Source organism: Alternaria infectoria (assembly GCF_024043175.1).
Source record: "Alternaria infectoria strain BMP 0036 chromosome Unknown scaffold_10, whole genome shotgun sequence".
NCBI classification, from domain to species: domain Eukaryota; kingdom Fungi; phylum Ascomycota; class Dothideomycetes; order Pleosporales; family Pleosporaceae; genus Alternaria; species Alternaria infectoria.
In genome coordinates this window covers 622,103-638,305 of record NW_026250699.1, presented here as the reverse complement: position 1 = coordinate 638,305, position 16,203 = coordinate 622,103, and the positions used below count along the sequence as shown (strand labels likewise).

The window sequence follows — 16,203 nt, the reverse complement described above, 5'->3', positions numbered from 1 at the left end:
GAAAGGTAAGTTCGGCGCTCTCAATTTATACACACCCTTTCCTATGATGATCCAAAACAACCTTAGAACCGTTGCGAATGACGCCTTCGGGCGGTTGACTTCACCATACCCTTTACTGAACCACTCTATTGCAACTTGTTACAAAGCCTTGTCAGCGACATGTAGCTAACAAGACAAAGGAACCATGAGCCGCCCAGTCCTCAACTTTCTCCGTCCATACCTTCACCAGGCTAGTCGCTCCGTTAAACCGGAATATGCTCGCGCGTACCTCGCTGTTCAGCGGCGCTTTGCTCAGAGCCTAGCCGCCGATACATACACCGGCCCACATGACGTCGAGAAGCAGAAGCGCCTGGAGCACTTGGGCAAGGTAAAGCCGTTGGGCGACTACCACCCCAGGTTGGTTCACTCTGCGGATGCTCAGAACTTGTCGATACGCGACTTCAACGCCAAGTACGATGGCGTCCAGGAGACGAAGGAGGACCTTGTGTCTGTGTTTGGTAGGGTGCACCACCCATGAGCACCAGTCTGGTTCTGACAATGTCAGGAAGGGTGCGCTCAGTGCGACTGCTCGGCTCCAAGTTGATGTTCCTCGATATCGAACGCGACACCCAGCGATTGCAAGTCATGGTGGAGCTCAAGAAGCTCACGCCGCAAGATAACTTGGACGAGAACTACAAGAGTTTCAAGAAGGTCGCCAGAATTGGCGATTGGGTGTGTAAGTAGACAAATCATTCAGCTTCAGATCAGACTCTTATTCCGTATAGCTATCAAAGGCAATCCTACGAAGACATCTACTGGACAACTCTCTGTCCTTGCTCTTGATGTACCTCAAATCCTCGCGCCATGCCTTCACCACCTCCCGGAGAGGATTGACGATGCCGAGACACTTGCCCGACGACCGCACATCCACGCGCTCACGAGCGACGAGCCCGGCGATGTCCTTCGATTGCGAGCGCTGATCTACGACTACGTGCGTACATACTTTATACAAAGTGGGTTTCTGGAAGTGGAGACTCCCATGTTCGACGTCAACGCTGGAGGTGCCATTGCGCGACCCTTCGAGACTGTCGCGAATGAAGTTTCCAACACCCCTGTACGGCTTAGGATAGCACCTGAGCTCAACCTCAAGCGATTGATTGTTGGGGGCCAAGACAAGATCTTCGAGATCGGACGCGCCTTCAGAAATGAGGGTGTCGACAACACGCATAACCCAGAGTTCTCGACTTGCGAGTTCTACGAAGTTGGCGCGACCCTACCCACTGTCGTCGCCAGGACGGAGCAACTGGTACACGGACTCCATACTGCGATCGAGTCGCTAAGGCCGACGTACTTCCCTACCCTAGCGGCGCCGGAAGATATCGACTTCGCACAGCCCTTCGCTCAGCTTCCCTTCATACCCACTATCGAGCAAGCCTGTGGTCGCAAGCTGCCTGATCTGTTATCGCCGAATGCTTCCAAGGAGCTGCTTCAGCTGTTTGACGACCTTGAACTCACCGCTCCGCCCAACCCCACACTTCCACGTCTTCTCGACACTCTTGCTGAGATATACATCGAGCCGCTCTGCAAGAATCCCACGTTCATCACTCAACACCCTGAAGCGCTCTCTCCACTTTCAAAGTCGTATCTTGACGAGGCTACTGGACAACGCGTTGCATCTCGCGTGGAAATGTTCATCCATGGCCGCGAATACGTCAACGCATATGAAGAGGAAAATTCTCCGTTTGAACAGCGTCGCAAGTTCATGCAGCAGCGTGATTTCCACCCTGAGGGTGAAGGCGCGATTGACGAAAGTTATCTTGAGGCGCTGGAGTGGGGTATGCCTCCCACTGGTGGCTGGGGTTGTGGGTTGGATAGATTGGTTATGCTGTTCGCCAGCAAGAAGAGGATAGCAGACGTGCTACCTTTCGGTACACTGCGAAACGTTGTTAGCATTTCCAAGACGAAGTGAAGTGCTTCGCTCTTCAATAGAGGAACTTTTCGTGCAGCTCTCTCCCACCACTGAGATTACAGAAACCGTGACGCTTGCCGCGTGCCGCTTATATTCTGCTATGGTGTTCTTGGTTTACTGTGTGCAAGGTGATGTGCGTCTACACCCGTGCGTTATAATGTAGTTGATATAATGTTGCTCTTTTACAGGTGTCTGAAGCAAGACGAATTGTTCAGCTTCGCAGTTTTGGAGCCTGGTACGCCTCGACCCGAACATAGGGCACACGCAACCCACGCGTACCCACAATCGCACATCGTCCCACGCTACTCAATGATGCAGTGGATGCAGAAAACTCCCAATGGTTGTGTCGTGTTACTCCATCGTTACAGTAGATGAGGGACGCCCTCCAGTATAGCCAGCCGCAGTCAGCATGGCTTGAGGCGTTGTTTCAGGCGCCCAGCAGCCCGCGGCTGCAGTCAACAGGCACCCGCTCCTTCACACGCTCGGCCTTCACGCTTGCCTCACAAACTTCGCGTAGTCTTTTCTTTGCTAAGACATGTTCTGCTTCTGTTGATCATTCTCATTGAGATCTTCTCCGAAGGTTCCCGTTTTCTGGGGTAATGCGCGTTGCGCATAGCGCGTACTGTACAACAACGCCCCGTGTTGATTAACATGTTTTGGGATGGGGCGAAATCTTGCAGATCTTCCTATACTTGAAGACGTCAGCCCTATTTCCTACTGCGCTGCTCATCCCAAGACGTCAGCTTAGCAGGAAATACCATGTCGTCGCCGATTCCTAATCCCCAATGGCAGGGCTGGGAGACACATCGGCAACAGCAGTCGCCGCCGCAACAGCCAGTGTACCCATACAACCGATACTCGCAGGCCTCTTCGCCCAACCACTCATACTATGGACACTATGCACCTGCGCCAGCATCATATATTCAACCACACTACAGCGAAGATGCGCCAGTGCCTTTCATCGCAGAGCTGCCAGCGCCCTTGCCTCCAGCTCCACCAACTACGACGTCGGAAGAGCAATTGAAGCAGGATGAGCTGCTCGCGCATAGGATGCAGCATTTGGAGGTGGAAGGTGTTCGGAAGAGATCGCTTAGTGCAGTAAGCCAACAGGAACGCCCTGCCAGTATGATGCCGCCCAGCTCCCAGCGTCTGTCACCACTCCTACATCAACAGCGATCGGCGCAAGCTTTGCGGTTACATTCAAAAAGCGTTTCATCCTTCGTCGACCAGAGACCAGTAAGCATGGCGCCAGTGACCACCCAGCTTGCGCCTCTACCTCTAGCGCATCAACACTCTGCACAATCGCTTCGACCTCACTCGAGAAGTGTCGGAGCGGCCGCCGAACCATGGAGTCCTGGATCTTTCGAACAACCGCGAGATCCAAATCTGTTCAGCACTTTACCGGAAGTGGTCATAGAGCAGCATCCAGATAAAGATCCCGAGCCATCGCTTGAAAATTTACCGATCCCAGTCTTGCTGGATCAACAGCCCACGGAACGGCTACAACAGCCTATTAGACGCCCATCAGTCGCACTAGAATCAATGTCACTGCCAGGGTATCTCGAGCAGTATCGCCAAGCACCGTATCCGCCTCAGTGGAGTCTTCCACCCGTTGTTTCTACACTGCATGCTTACCAGGAAAGCAAACGGTCATCCGGGTCCAGCTGGTTGGACACGCCAGAGTCGTGTGCATGGCGAACAATACGCCCCTCTGAACATGCACGTAACCCTATTCCACCGGCGTTTACATTCAAATTCAAAAGCACGACTGGCAGCTTCCGTAGTCCCAAATTCTCGTGGACAATGACATGTCCCGATGAGCCGACAGAGTCAGGAAAGAAGGTACCGAAATCACAGCAGACCGCATGGTCTTACGAACTGAAGCTGGACCCCAGGACCAATTTACGAAAGTCGGAAGTCTTACTCCAAGGTGGCCCAAACGCAAGATCCATTCTGACAACTTACGTGCATGCGCTCAATTACGACTCACTGCGTTTCATCGGTCCAGACGGACGTGCATATATGTGGGTTACAAGCACCAAGGTCTCCTCCATCCACGGTTCACGCTACGACACGCTGAGACATGCGCTCTTCGCTGCGATAGGGAACAATCCTGATCCGCTGTATGGTGGTATCGTGGCAGATCACTGCTTCTGGGACGGACATGTCGACACAAGCGGAGGTTATGCCCCTGATGAATCTGTCTACATACGTCAGACGACTGTGGACCCGGCACTTGTCGTAGCGACGTTGCAAGTGATGAAAGAATGGGAAAAGCATACACTCAGACAAGAGAAAAGGAAGAACTATAAAGCCTTTGCAGCAGCTGAAGAAGAAGCCCGGAGATGTGAGCTTGGAGCATCTAGCTATTGGCAAACATGAGAGGTCTGACAACACCGGACGCGCAGAGCCAGTCCTAAATCATCAACACCTGGCATCAAATTGGTGGAGATTCGCTAAGAAGTTACCGCGACGCGTCATTGTAGGAAGACTTTCCAAGCTATACGTTTGGCTCCAGCCTCGTATTGCACTTCATCTGCGCTGGCGTGTAAATACCTTGCACCGCGTTGTTGAGCGGTGTGCGCCTGTGGCTGTCTCGAACTGGAAGCTGTCTCAGGGTATGAAAGGGAACACTGGCACTACCGTATCTATCCTGCTTCCTGACAAGATGTTCAAGAGCTCTCCCGAGGGCGCTTTGAAGGAGCGGCTCGATGCGCTCGTTCAGGTTATTGTCTTTGCCGAGAGCTTCTATGTAGAGGCTTGCACTGCGAATACGGAGGCCTCCGGCCGGAAGGCGACCGTCAGGCTGCGTTGGGGCTGCAAATCAACTTGTAGGCTCTGCTATCGCCACCGTCTTCAACGCTAGTTTCCGTGCATGCAGATCGATTGCGCATCGCATTATCTTCATTTCGCTTGTATCCGTAATTCAGTTCATAGCCCGCAACAAGATAGCTCAAGAGTATCGCAAAACAATGTTGTGGTACTAATAACAACAACCCTGAGATTTCACACAGTGTAATTCTAAAGAATACACAACGCATATGCTCAATGGAAGTATACGAGATCCTCCTATGTCTTCGTCTAATCCTTTATCATTCTACGAGACTCGAGAGCTTGCTTGGTCCCAGACGCCATCAGCACGCTTGCGCACAGAGTACCGTCCTGCACCTGTTCCCGTTGATCAATGAAAGGCAGGATCTCGAACTTAGTTCCGCGTCGACATCCTATTGTACAAGGCAAACTCAATACCATGAGTTCTTCGGCTACGCCTCAAGATGTACGAGCCTCTGGTAGACGGTTAACTCCTCCTCGGTTTGAAGAGTTAGAATTGCCTTCGACCTTTGAGTCACTTACGCCTTTACGTCAATATACCTCTGCATCCGTCATAGAGGAGACAGAGAACGGAAATGACTACCTGGATGTCTTTGCAGAAGTTACTGACGCCGACGAAGTCTTTGCCGAGCAGTGGGAATCTGGAGCAACCGAGCAGTCTACAACGCCTCTGCTAAAGCGCATCGATTCCTTCGATTTCTTTGCAGGAGGAGTCAATGAGCCATCATCGATAGCAAAGACCCGGACAATGTCGACTATTACTACATTGGAGCCAGTCAAAGAGGACACGCAGCCGGCCTGCGCTTCTTTCTGCAGGGCTCCTGCGTATGTGGAGCTGCTCTTCGATGCAGAGACTCCATATGCCAGCGACGAAGATCTAGCCAACCGCAGTATGTTTACTACTGGCTCTTTTCCTGAGATAGCGACGTATCCGCTGATACATCATCAGGAACGTTTGCTGGCTCCAGATCTTCTCGATACCAGTGATCTGAAACTTCAACCGTCCCTGGCGGTGCCTGAACTACACGATGATGGATCACTTGCGTTGGACTCCGACGCCTCTCCGATCTTTCCAGAAGATCGATCTACCATTCCTGAGCTCACATGTAGACGCTCCGGTCGGTCTTTGACGCAACTTTCCGGGTCAGCCACCACGGGAATTACAGCTACCGAGGAGCGCTGGCAACTCGAGCACGACCCCGTCCTCCGATATGCTACTAGTCGTTCATTTCTTCCGGGACGAGATTCTCTTTGCAACATCACCACCTGCTCCTTAGCTGTCGAATACGATCGCGATATCGAAGACCTCTATCGCGCAACTACTTGCTTTCTTGGCGATTGCCATGATGGCGAGTGTACCTGTTTGGACAACAAGAGAGGTACTCGTTGTGTGCCCGGAGAAGATTTCGTCCTCGCTGACAAGTATGATGACTTCAATTTGTCATTGAGGTATCCCACGGCAAAAGACATTTTTGAGCTCATAGACGAGCTAGTTGATGTGGACATGTTCGACATGGAAGATGGCTTTGGGAACAGCGCGGAAGAACCACAGGCCTTTCCAGACACTTCGCTTACCACTTCACTAGACACAGACGCCTTTGTCGCATGCGGCCCGCTGCTGTACTCACCTACTTTTGACGATGTCTCAAATGTGTGTGACAGCGACAATGTCTCAGAGACATCGGAGACAAACGACAAACCAGGTTTGTCACCACCTCGATACCCTGAAATAGCATATGTCGATGCTGAAACGCACAAATGCGTCGCGTATACCGCTTTGAACCAATTATTATCGATGCAAGAAGACCGACCGCGTCCGGTGATCCACCGAGACATCCCCGAGGATGAGGATTACGACTCAGCTGAGCTGAAGGAACACAGCTATCTCAATCTAGAAGATCAAGGCCGCAAGTCCCGGCCATCGCTACGAGATGACCCTTGTCCGAGCAGATTCTGGTCTGATTTCACATCAGGTATTGGCCACCCACCAGCACCGCCACAGACCAGTCTTCAACGCCAGTCAGCTGTGCGCCAACAGTGTCTACCGTTTGGGCTGTACTCCAGCAATCTGCCTCACCATCAACGTCGCTTTCCACAGCTGACACTTGCTACTCAGCTCGTGCCTGCATCAGAGCCTTTGTCCACGGTCGACGAGGAACAGCTGTCTTGGCCCAGCCCGTCTTCCTCAGGAGACTCTATCGGCTTTGCTGATTACCAGGGGTTTGCGAAACCCCTTGAGGAGCGCCAACAAGGGTTTTCAAATGACGCAGACGAAGAAAGAGGGACCTACGTTGAACATGGCTTAGAGGCGCCGGTGATGCCGAGCTCACCTCCACTCCTCACATGCGAGGATATGTTCACTGATGTTGTTTGGGACAGCGCACCCGATCTCACACTCACTCAGCCCCATTGCGAACCACATGCAGCAGCTACAATAACGTCGCGTATACCTTCAGCCCCACTTCTCGAAGCGTTCGAGACTGAAGTTCATAATCGTCTCACGTTCATCTTCAGCTGCATGAACGATGGACGCTATGATGAGCTACCAGTTTTGTGCAATGACCTTCACTGGACCTTGTGCGCTCTCGCGCATGATTATCCAGCTATGGCAGTATTGGACAGCCTAGGAGCAGCTGTAGAGATCCTAGCTGAGCGGATAATAGCCTCGACGCCTGCTTCGTAACTTGACGCCCTAGAGCGTACGTTGACCTTAGATTACTTACTTTGCATATTTTAATCTTAATGTAAGCAGCAGACCTGCTAGGAGTTTCCTTGAACGAGATGGATGCGGACGACAGACAGAATGAAGCTGATGTAGGTGCTAAGAGTAGCTGATCTGAGCGCCGCCCACCTTTAGTGAATCTTATCAAGTCAACCGTTACTGCCTCCTTTGTGATCAACAAGGACTGCAAAGTTGGAGAAGTATCTGTGCCCCGTGTATTCGGCATGCTGCAACGGGAGTGACTGTTCTCCGAAATTAGCGAGTGTGCTGTAGCCTCAGGCTGTTGCTTCTGCCTCTTGCGGGGACACCGGACCCGTCGTCATCGCTACCAGCCCAAGTCCTGATAGTGCCAAGCTGCCAAACCAAGCCCTGTACTGAGCCCAACATGCATTAATCTCACAGCTTCGCTGCACCTGGAGATAATAGTGCAGGTTTTACAATGCCTTTATCGCATTCCTGTTCTAGTGTGGTGACAGTCTGGCTGTAGTTCCCTCGTGGGAGCTGGGTACCAACGGCCTGTTGCTGTGCGCTGGACAGTATCGAGACCTGGATCTAGAGCGATAGCCTAGTGTGGCTGGACCGCCATCCGATGCTAATAATGGCACTCTTCGGTGGAATGACCATGCTGATGCTCGTATCAGCAGAATATCGCATGACAGTGCGCTGAGTTGACAATGATCACGACATTTTACCCACGCCATGACGAAAACTGCATCAGACCATATTCCTCTTGCGAACTCGGTGAAGGTACGCTGGTATGAACATCCGGTTTGAGCTTGTGATCAGCAGGATGTTCTCTTCCAACTTCGGTATGGATACAGATGGCCGTCTGGGCAAATCCGCTGTTTCGCCAAATAATTATTGCGAATTTGCATTCGTTGCGATGAAGCTAGTCCTTCTAGCCATGAAGACGAAGTCAAACGTAAATGGCAGCGGGTGTGTTTGCGAACGGCCTATACGGCATCGCTGAGGCGCCAGACAAGGTCCGCCGGTGCATTCGAATGTTCTGGTAACAGAAGTACCGAAATCTTGATCGTGCTCCCAGCTCAATCAAGGAACAACCGAAGACTCTGGGGCCTACATTGACGCCAGATCTTCCGATTCGTTCGTTTTATCGTAGCGTAGTCTGCAGATCTGTGCAGGATTTTGTTGTCTGAGGTACTCTGCTTGCTATGATCTGTGAGAAGCTTGAGAGAAATAAGCTTCCACCAGATTCAACAAAGAGCGGAGGCAAGTCGAGTTGTGGGCACAACCAGCACTAATTCGATGTGTGATGTATGTGGCTGATATGCTATATAGCCGAGCCTTCCTAATAGCCCGGTATATTCCTGGAGGTAGTGATCCTAGTGGCTGTCGATTGGAAAATACGAGTAGCGTAGTGGAGGGGGGAGAGGCATTTGCCCAACCCAACGCTTGCATCTCGTGTCAGTGCGCACACGGCTCTACTCGCGCAGAGTACTGCAGGTTCAGTCACATAGCTTCATGGGACGCGGCATAGAACGTTTTCTGCCGCATTCGCTAGTGGGTATGACGGCCGACGCTCATGTGCATAGAGACTTGGGTCAGCGGTGCAACGTTCATGCCAGGTCGGACGCCACAGACCATCAGCGCATTGCTTGTTCTTCGCGTAGATAACCCTGGAGGGTAAAGCCGACATCTCGTAACTGCAAGTCAGCATATGTGGCGTCGCTGGCGATGGAGTAAGGAAGTATTGACTGCGCAATGAGGAAAGGCGATAATACAATACTCATCCGGATCACCGAGGGTCTGTTATCAAAGACCCGATTAGGTATAGCCTCCACGGTGGCTGGTAGTAGACATCTAGAAAATTCAGGCTCCGGCTCGTGGGTCGCCCGAGGCTACGGCCCTGGTGGATCTTCAGGAACGTGGCCGGCTATCTTTGGGAGCGGAACGTGGGTAGCGTAGCAACACCGGCAGTGTCTCCGAATGCGCGAAAGTCGCGAACGGCTGTTGTTGAGGTCTGACGGACGATGGGCTGGACTGAGATGAGGGTGATGCGATACGTGCTCCGGGTGCCGTGAGTGGATGACAGCCCCACGCTAGTCCGGAAACAGCCAAAGCGTGATGCAGAAATAGCCCACAACGGTCGCTCATCCCGGCAGCGCCGGCATCACTGTGCGGTAGGGCTGTGCCTCTACTCGCTCAACCCCTGCGGGTTTTTCTCGCTGATGCTACTGTCGGGCTGCTCACGCTATCGACAGCTCGTACGTAGAGCGGAGCCCTTCACATGGCGAGATGTTACTTCGTGTTGACAAAGTGGAGACGGCATCGACGTCAGCCATTATGGAAGCGTATAGACTCTGGAGACTACGGTATATAACTTTCGTTCCATCTCAACTATCATACTCATCCACCAACCATCACCTTCGCTTTCCAACAGTTTTCCTACACCAACACTCGCTACGGTGTCCTCACAAAAGCCTTCTAATACTTAATACCATCTCGACAACTTCCGGATCAATCACCTAGGACTCAAATCAGCAATACCATCAAGATGCGTTACTCTTACGTTGCTGCCACCCTCGTCGGCTCGGCCTTGGCCATGCCTCAGTACGGCTACTCAGCGGTTGTCCCCACTGGATACCAGCCTGCACCAACTTCTTCAAAGCCGTATGAAGCAGCATCCACTTCCAGTGCTTACCACGCCTCGACTCCCTCTTCCAAGCCGTACGAAGCGTCCACACCCAGCAGTGAGGTTCACTACCCAGCTAGCACACCGGTCTACGAGGCATCCACCCCTCCCGCTTACAGCGCATCCACTCCTGCCGCAAGCTCATCGGTATACCATGCTTCAACTCCTCTCTACAGCGCGTCTGTCCCCGCCTACAGCGCTTCCAAGCCTGCTGAGAGCTCATCGGTCTACCACGCCTCCACCCCTGTCTACAGCGCGTCTACTCCCATTTACAGCGCTTCCAAGCCAGCTGAGAGCTCGTCGGTTTACCACGCCTCCACCCCGGTCTACAGCGCGTCGACTCCTGCAGTGAGCTCGTCCGCATACCACGCCTCCACTCCAGTCTACAGCGCTTCTGTCCCCGTCTACAGTGCTTCCAAGCCTGCCGAGAGCACTCCGGTCTACCATGCTTCAACTCCCATCTACAGTGCCTCCAAGCCTGTCTACAGCGCATCTCACCCAGCCTACAGTGCCTCCACCCCCGTCTACCACGCCTCTTCCTACGGAACTGGTTACGTCAAGCCTACTCCTAAGCCTTCATCGGCTGTCGAGTACCCCCACAGCGACATCACGACCACGCTCACCTCCACCCACACAGCTTGGGTGCCATGCAGCACCTCTGTTGGCCACGGAGAGCACTCCAGCGTCATCTACTCAACCTACTTGACCCCAACCTACAACACTGTCACCGTGACATCGACCATCCACGGCTCGAAGCCCACATCCGACATGCCCGTTTACCCAGCTGAGACTCCTTCGGCCCACCAGCCCACTTACCCTGCTGGAACTCCTGAGGCTCCCAAGCCCACGTACCCAGCAGGCACTCCTGAGGCTCCCAAGCCATCCCACCCAGCCGAGACCCACCCCGCTGGAACTCCTGAGGCTCCCAAGCCAACCTATCCAGCAGGCACCCCCGAGGCCCCCAAGCCTACATACCCCGCTGAGACTCACCCCGCTGGAACTCCCGAGGCCCCTAAGCCAACCTACGCTGTCGGTGTCCCTCCCGCTCCTCAGTGCCCTGCCCAGGTCACTGTCACCAAGACTGAGCACGTAGTCGAGACCAAGACCGTCACTGTCGGTGGAGCTTACACTCCCGGCCCAGCCCCTTCTGCCTACCCCGAGGGTATGAAGCCATCCACTCCTGCGGAGCACTACTCGGAGGCCCCTAAGCCATCAGAGTCCGGAAAGCCATACCCAGTCGGCCCCAAGCCTTCAGCTTCCACCAAGCCCTACCCTGTTGGTCCCAAGCCTTCTTCTGAGGTAAAGCCTCCCTACCCTTCCTCCGGTAGCTCGATCCACTACAGTGCTTCGTCCGCGCCTTACCCAATCCACACTCCCTCCTCCTCCAAGGCCTACCCCACCGCGTACCCTACCGCTTCGTCATCCACTAAGGAGTACCCGGCTGCCACCCCTTCATCCTCCAAGGGCTACCCAGTTGCCACACCCTCTTCTTCCACCAAGGAGTACCCAGCTGCTACCCCCTCCTCGTCCACTAAGGAGTACCCCGCTGCCACCCCTTCAAGCTCGGCGGCTCACTACCCCGTGAACACTCCTTCGTCCTCGAAGGTGACCCCCCAGCCCACCGGCTACGTCGCCTACCCTCACTACTAAGCTACTCGGGTAGCTTGAGCGGATTCTCTTCACTTATCAAGCAAAGATTTCGGGCGGTCTAGGTGTTTTGACGGCAAAACAATTGCTGTAGCTCTTCTGTCTTGGAGCCTTCATTCCCTCGCCTTGTATAGCTCCAGCGTTTTAGTCCTGCTTTATCATGGTTTTCACGCGTTTGGATTTTCCTCTTCAACTGTTTATATTGAACGAACAACTGGTATAGAATGGTTATGACGGGTACGAGTTTAGTAGTAGTAGACAGAAATTATGACCAACTTTTGTCACTCCTTCAAAAGTGCTTGTTCATCTTTCCCCGTGAGTATTTTGTTAAGTGACTTCGAAGCATGTGCGACACCAACAGACAGCTCTAGCACCCAATGACGTCAGCAAAACTACTCACACAATATTTCTCAGATACTAGCACTGGCTGGCGCAAAAGAGCCAACAACGCGCTTATGCACGTACAATCAATCTATGCAACCCCGTACTCGTGTTACCAGCGACGTTGCCGCATTCGGCAGTCTTCCCGCGCAATCGATAGTCTATCTCGTATCAGTGCGCGCGAACATTTCTTTCACATCGTCAACCCACGAACATGCATCGTGAAATGTGCGCATGATGGCTTTCGTCAAATCCTGCGATAAGACACTGCGGGTGACTCCGTATTTCTGGATATGAGACGAATGACCGACATTTGGCACCGACATGCTCAAAACTTGCTCATCCAAGCAAGCTTTCATGTTGAGAGACTTGTTCGGCTAGTCGATGGAGCGGGATGACTGCATGCGATGGCCTGGATGGGCACTGTTCTTTGTCATCGGCTGTCGCAAAGACTTGTATGTGCTAGGGTGTAGCCAATACTCGCTGAAGTTTATCGGCTGGACGGCAAGCCTAGACAGACTCAACAAGTGTACTAGTAAGGAACACAGTGGGAGACGGCTTGAATTTGTATTTTCTTCAGCGATCAAGATAGGTAGAAGGATCGAGGGTTATCAGTAGAAGACTCTCGTAGAGTAATGGCTTACGGCAGAAAGTAGAGAGGATGGCGGCGCACTGAGCGCCGTCGAGCGCGATAAGCGTTTGAGATGACTGGTAGAAGGGGGATGTAGTTGCTTTGAGGCATTGGACTGGAATGATTGACCAGTCATCGTTTGGCTTATCACCGTCCTTCCCGTCTCTTGCAAACTCAATATCAATGACACTGATGATGCCTACAAGCTTCATCAGATGACAGAAATGAAAAAGTTAGGAGGAAATCTCCCACAGACTGCGATAAACGGTGGCTCAGGTCGACGTCCTTTCGCGTCTTCGATCCTAGACATGTAAAAGAGCTAGTGATATCATCGAAATAGTGGTCCGTAAGTCCATGAGGATGCGACCAGTTGTGGTTTTGTTATACCGAGCGTGAGATGCTACGTCCAAGAAACAAACCAGAAAACTCGGCTTGCACAGTCATTCTGGTGGGAGCAAAGCGTTCACGTTCTGGATTATGGCGCGGAGATTGTGGTAAATTGATGGGCGACGAAGACTTTTCGATTGGGGAACCATCCCTATGGCAGGGTCCATGTGATCATATCGTCGCTCCGAGATCAAGATAACCCAGTGGTTTCGTTGACACAGATACAAAAGCAATTGTGAGATGACTGTCTGAATGTCGCAAAGCTGCCCAGGTGAGGTCGTGAGGATGGAATGAGGCAACGGGGGCCTTCCATGTCGCCCGTGCGTCATCGCCACGATTTCCCCAGCCTCCGTTAGCGCCTTTTCGTCGCATCGTCACCGTCTCGACGCGCCAGATGTCGCCCTGAAGTGCGCAAATCCGGCGCGTCCATCTAGCGCAACCGCAGAATCAGCGCGAACATACCACGACACACTCGAAACATGGACGATCCATCTTCACAACTCCACCTCGAGATTCGCGACGCCGTCGTTCGCGCGCTCGCAACGCGCCGGCCCATCCTCCACCACCTGAACGCCGATTCGTCTTGGCTTCTTCAGATACCGCGTCCAGCAAACGCCGTCAAACACGGGAGCCGGGTATACTACAATGTCTTGATAGATCCGTGGTTCGTTGGTGGGCAGAGCGATGTCGCAAAATGGTTCAGTCAGCAGTTCCACGCGACGGAGAGCGCTGTAAAGAGTATTGCCGAGGTGGAGGAGTTGGCACGACAGGTCGAAATAATGGCTGGAGGACTACGACTAGGCAGAGGAAGAAGCAAAAAGAGGAAGGTGGAAGAGGTGGATGAGGAAAGTTATGTGGATTGTGTGGCTGTTAGCCATGAATTTACCGACCACTGCCATAAAGAGACGCTTTTAGAGGTTCATCGTGATGTGCCTGTGCTCGCGACAGAGGTATGTTCTCGTGCGCCATGATCAAGGGTAATTTGAGCTGACAAGCATCGCAGCAAGCCGCCAACCTCATATCCTCCTGGAACCATTTCCGCACCGTAATAACAACACCCACCTTCGCCGACCACTCCGACTGGCACGACTACAGTCTCTCGCCGCTCCCCTCATGGCTCAGCATATCGCGTCTCACAGCGTCCGGAGACTCTCTCTACCTCCACTCCGCGCTCCTAATAACCTTCGCCACGCATCCCTTCCTGTCAACAGCGACGCCTAAGAAGCGTCTCTCTACACTCAGTATTAATGGCGATGGAGCGGAGGAACTATCATCTAATATCAACGGCGAAGAAGCGGAATGTGTAATCTACACACCACACGGCATCCCCCACGAAGCCCTCAGCCCAATCGCCACAGCCGACCCACCACTACATACCCTCGCTTTCCTACACGGCCTCCACGATGTCTCTATATCCTCTGCCCAACAACTCAACCTCGGCGCGAAGAACGGCATCCTCGCACAACGCACACTTCGAGCAAAGTACTGGGTCGCGACACACGACGAGGTGAAAAAGGGAGGAGGCCTGATAAGTTGGTTCCTCCGCCGAAAGGTGTGGACAGTGGAAGACGCATTGAAAGAGGCCAGAGCACAAGATGGGGATGTCTTTGAAGATGTACACTTTCAGGGTATGAAGAATGGAGAGAGTAGGGTTTTGGAGTAATAAGCACCGTTTCTTTGGAGGGAAGGCGAAGATCGGCTGTAAGTAATTTGTTTTGGTCCCGAGTATATACCCAATTTCGCGAAGCAGGGCCGAATCAAAGGCATTTTCCAGATCATCGACGTATGCAACACTCGCAGTACTCTTCCACCTCAACCTAGGGAAAAACTAAACAGATCTGCAAACCCAGGGAAGAACTGAATAGGTCTGCAGGCTACGTTTTTTTTTTGTAGTTACAGCATACATCAACATGAAAACATGCAAAGTAGGAGATCTAACGTTAATGTAGGCTCTAGGCCTGTTCGGTTTTTTTCTTGTATAAGGTGCTTCCACTGACGAAGGGGGTAATCACTACCGTGGGCTCAGATCATAGTTGCTTCTTACAGCCCCGCAAGCTGGCCCCGGATCCTCTGCCTCCACTTCCCCTTTCGCTATTTTCTCTTCCAGGATTCTTCGTTCTTCGTTGAATCGATCTCTCTCTGCCATACGCTCGTTCTTAGTACTTGGAGATGGCAAAACACCAGGAAGTGGATTGAACCATTGTCTAGAGAAGGCGTCAGCTTATTGCCACGTCATACCGCAACACTTACTCTTTCGGTGTATTCCTGCCATCGAAACCACGGAACCGGTCTTCAGTCGCCTGACTCCAGTCGTGTCGATCAAGGTACGCCTTCAACAGGAACGGTGACATGGGCTGTGCATCATAGACCTCTATGCCAGTTGGCTCGTCATCCGGTCCTGGCATCCAACGAAGGGTCCTGCAGATGCCGTCACAGCCTATTTGGCGGAAGCACTTGAAATCTGCTGGGCGCTTCATCGTTGCGGAGAACTCGGCAAGCGCAGCTTTGCCCTTCGAAGGGTCTGCAGGGCCCGCTTCGTGGACGCCGGTCTTCTTTGGATGGGGTTGTGGCGTAGACATGCTGATGTGTAGAAATATCGATGCTGTTGAACGCAGATATGAGGGGTGTTGCTATTGCGGCACAGGCGCACAATATGAGGGGAATGTGCTGACTTTATGAACAGGTCTGCAGACTACATTAAGTTAAAAACTTGCGAAGTAGGTGACTAAACGTGGATGTAGGCTCTAGACCTGTTTATTGATTTTCTTGTCCAAGGCAATAGCCATCTTGTAGAAGTCTCTAGGCAGCTTAACAGCGGACGAGCGCGAGCACGCGACAACGTAGGCTACTGTTTAATCTTCGCCCGCCCACACTTTCCTTGTTGTGCCGAGAACTTGTCAGTTTTTGGGGAGGCTGATAGATGCTGCATACCTAGGTAGCTGTTCAAGAGGGCACATACCGCAGTCTCGGCATGAATAATCACTCAACATACGTTTGACTAA

At 52.6% G+C, this 16,203-nt stretch overlaps 5 protein-coding genes across 5 annotated transcripts; 4 read left to right on the top strand and 1 right to left on the bottom strand.

Moving 5' to 3' along the window:
- Positions 1-184: 184 nt before the first annotated feature.
- J4E92_006647 (uncharacterized protein) lies at positions 185-1,948 on the top strand (the record flags this gene model as incomplete). Its single annotated transcript, XM_051498014.1, has 3 exons — positions 185-497; positions 545-715; positions 765-1,948. The coding sequence occupies 3 exons, from the start codon at positions 185-187 to the stop codon at positions 1,946-1,948; spliced, it is 1,668 nt and encodes a 555-aa protein (XP_051351740.1).
- A 3,250-nt stretch (positions 1,949-5,198) lies between these two features.
- On the top strand, positions 5,199-7,463 carry J4E92_006646 (uncharacterized protein; the record flags this gene model as incomplete). Its single annotated transcript, XM_051498013.1, has 1 exon — positions 5,199-7,463. The coding sequence occupies one exon, from the start codon at positions 5,199-5,201 to the stop codon at positions 7,461-7,463; it is 2,265 nt and encodes a 754-aa protein (XP_051351739.1).
- A 2,602-nt stretch (positions 7,464-10,065) lies between these two features.
- J4E92_006645 (uncharacterized protein) lies at positions 10,066-11,805 on the top strand (the record flags this gene model as incomplete). The annotated part of the gene is made up of 2 exons (XM_051498012.1): positions 10,066-10,073; positions 10,158-11,805. 2 exons carry the CDS (start codon positions 10,066-10,068, stop codon positions 11,803-11,805), a joined length of 1,656 nt encoding a protein of 551 aa, XP_051351738.1.
- Positions 11,806-13,680: 1,875 nt separating this feature from the next.
- On the top strand, positions 13,681-14,864 carry J4E92_006644 (uncharacterized protein; the record flags this gene model as incomplete). Its single annotated transcript, XM_051498011.1, has 2 exons — positions 13,681-14,151; positions 14,205-14,864. The coding sequence occupies 2 exons, from the start codon at positions 13,681-13,683 to the stop codon at positions 14,862-14,864; spliced, it is 1,131 nt and encodes a 376-aa protein (XP_051351737.1).
- Positions 14,865-15,212: 348 nt separating this feature from the next.
- J4E92_006643 (uncharacterized protein) lies at positions 15,213-15,780 on the bottom strand (the record flags this gene model as incomplete). The annotated part of the gene is made up of 2 exons (XM_051498010.1): positions 15,213-15,405; positions 15,452-15,780. 2 exons carry the CDS (start codon positions 15,778-15,780, stop codon positions 15,213-15,215), a joined length of 522 nt encoding a protein of 173 aa, XP_051351736.1.
- Between the last annotated feature and the right edge of the window lie 423 nt (positions 15,781-16,203).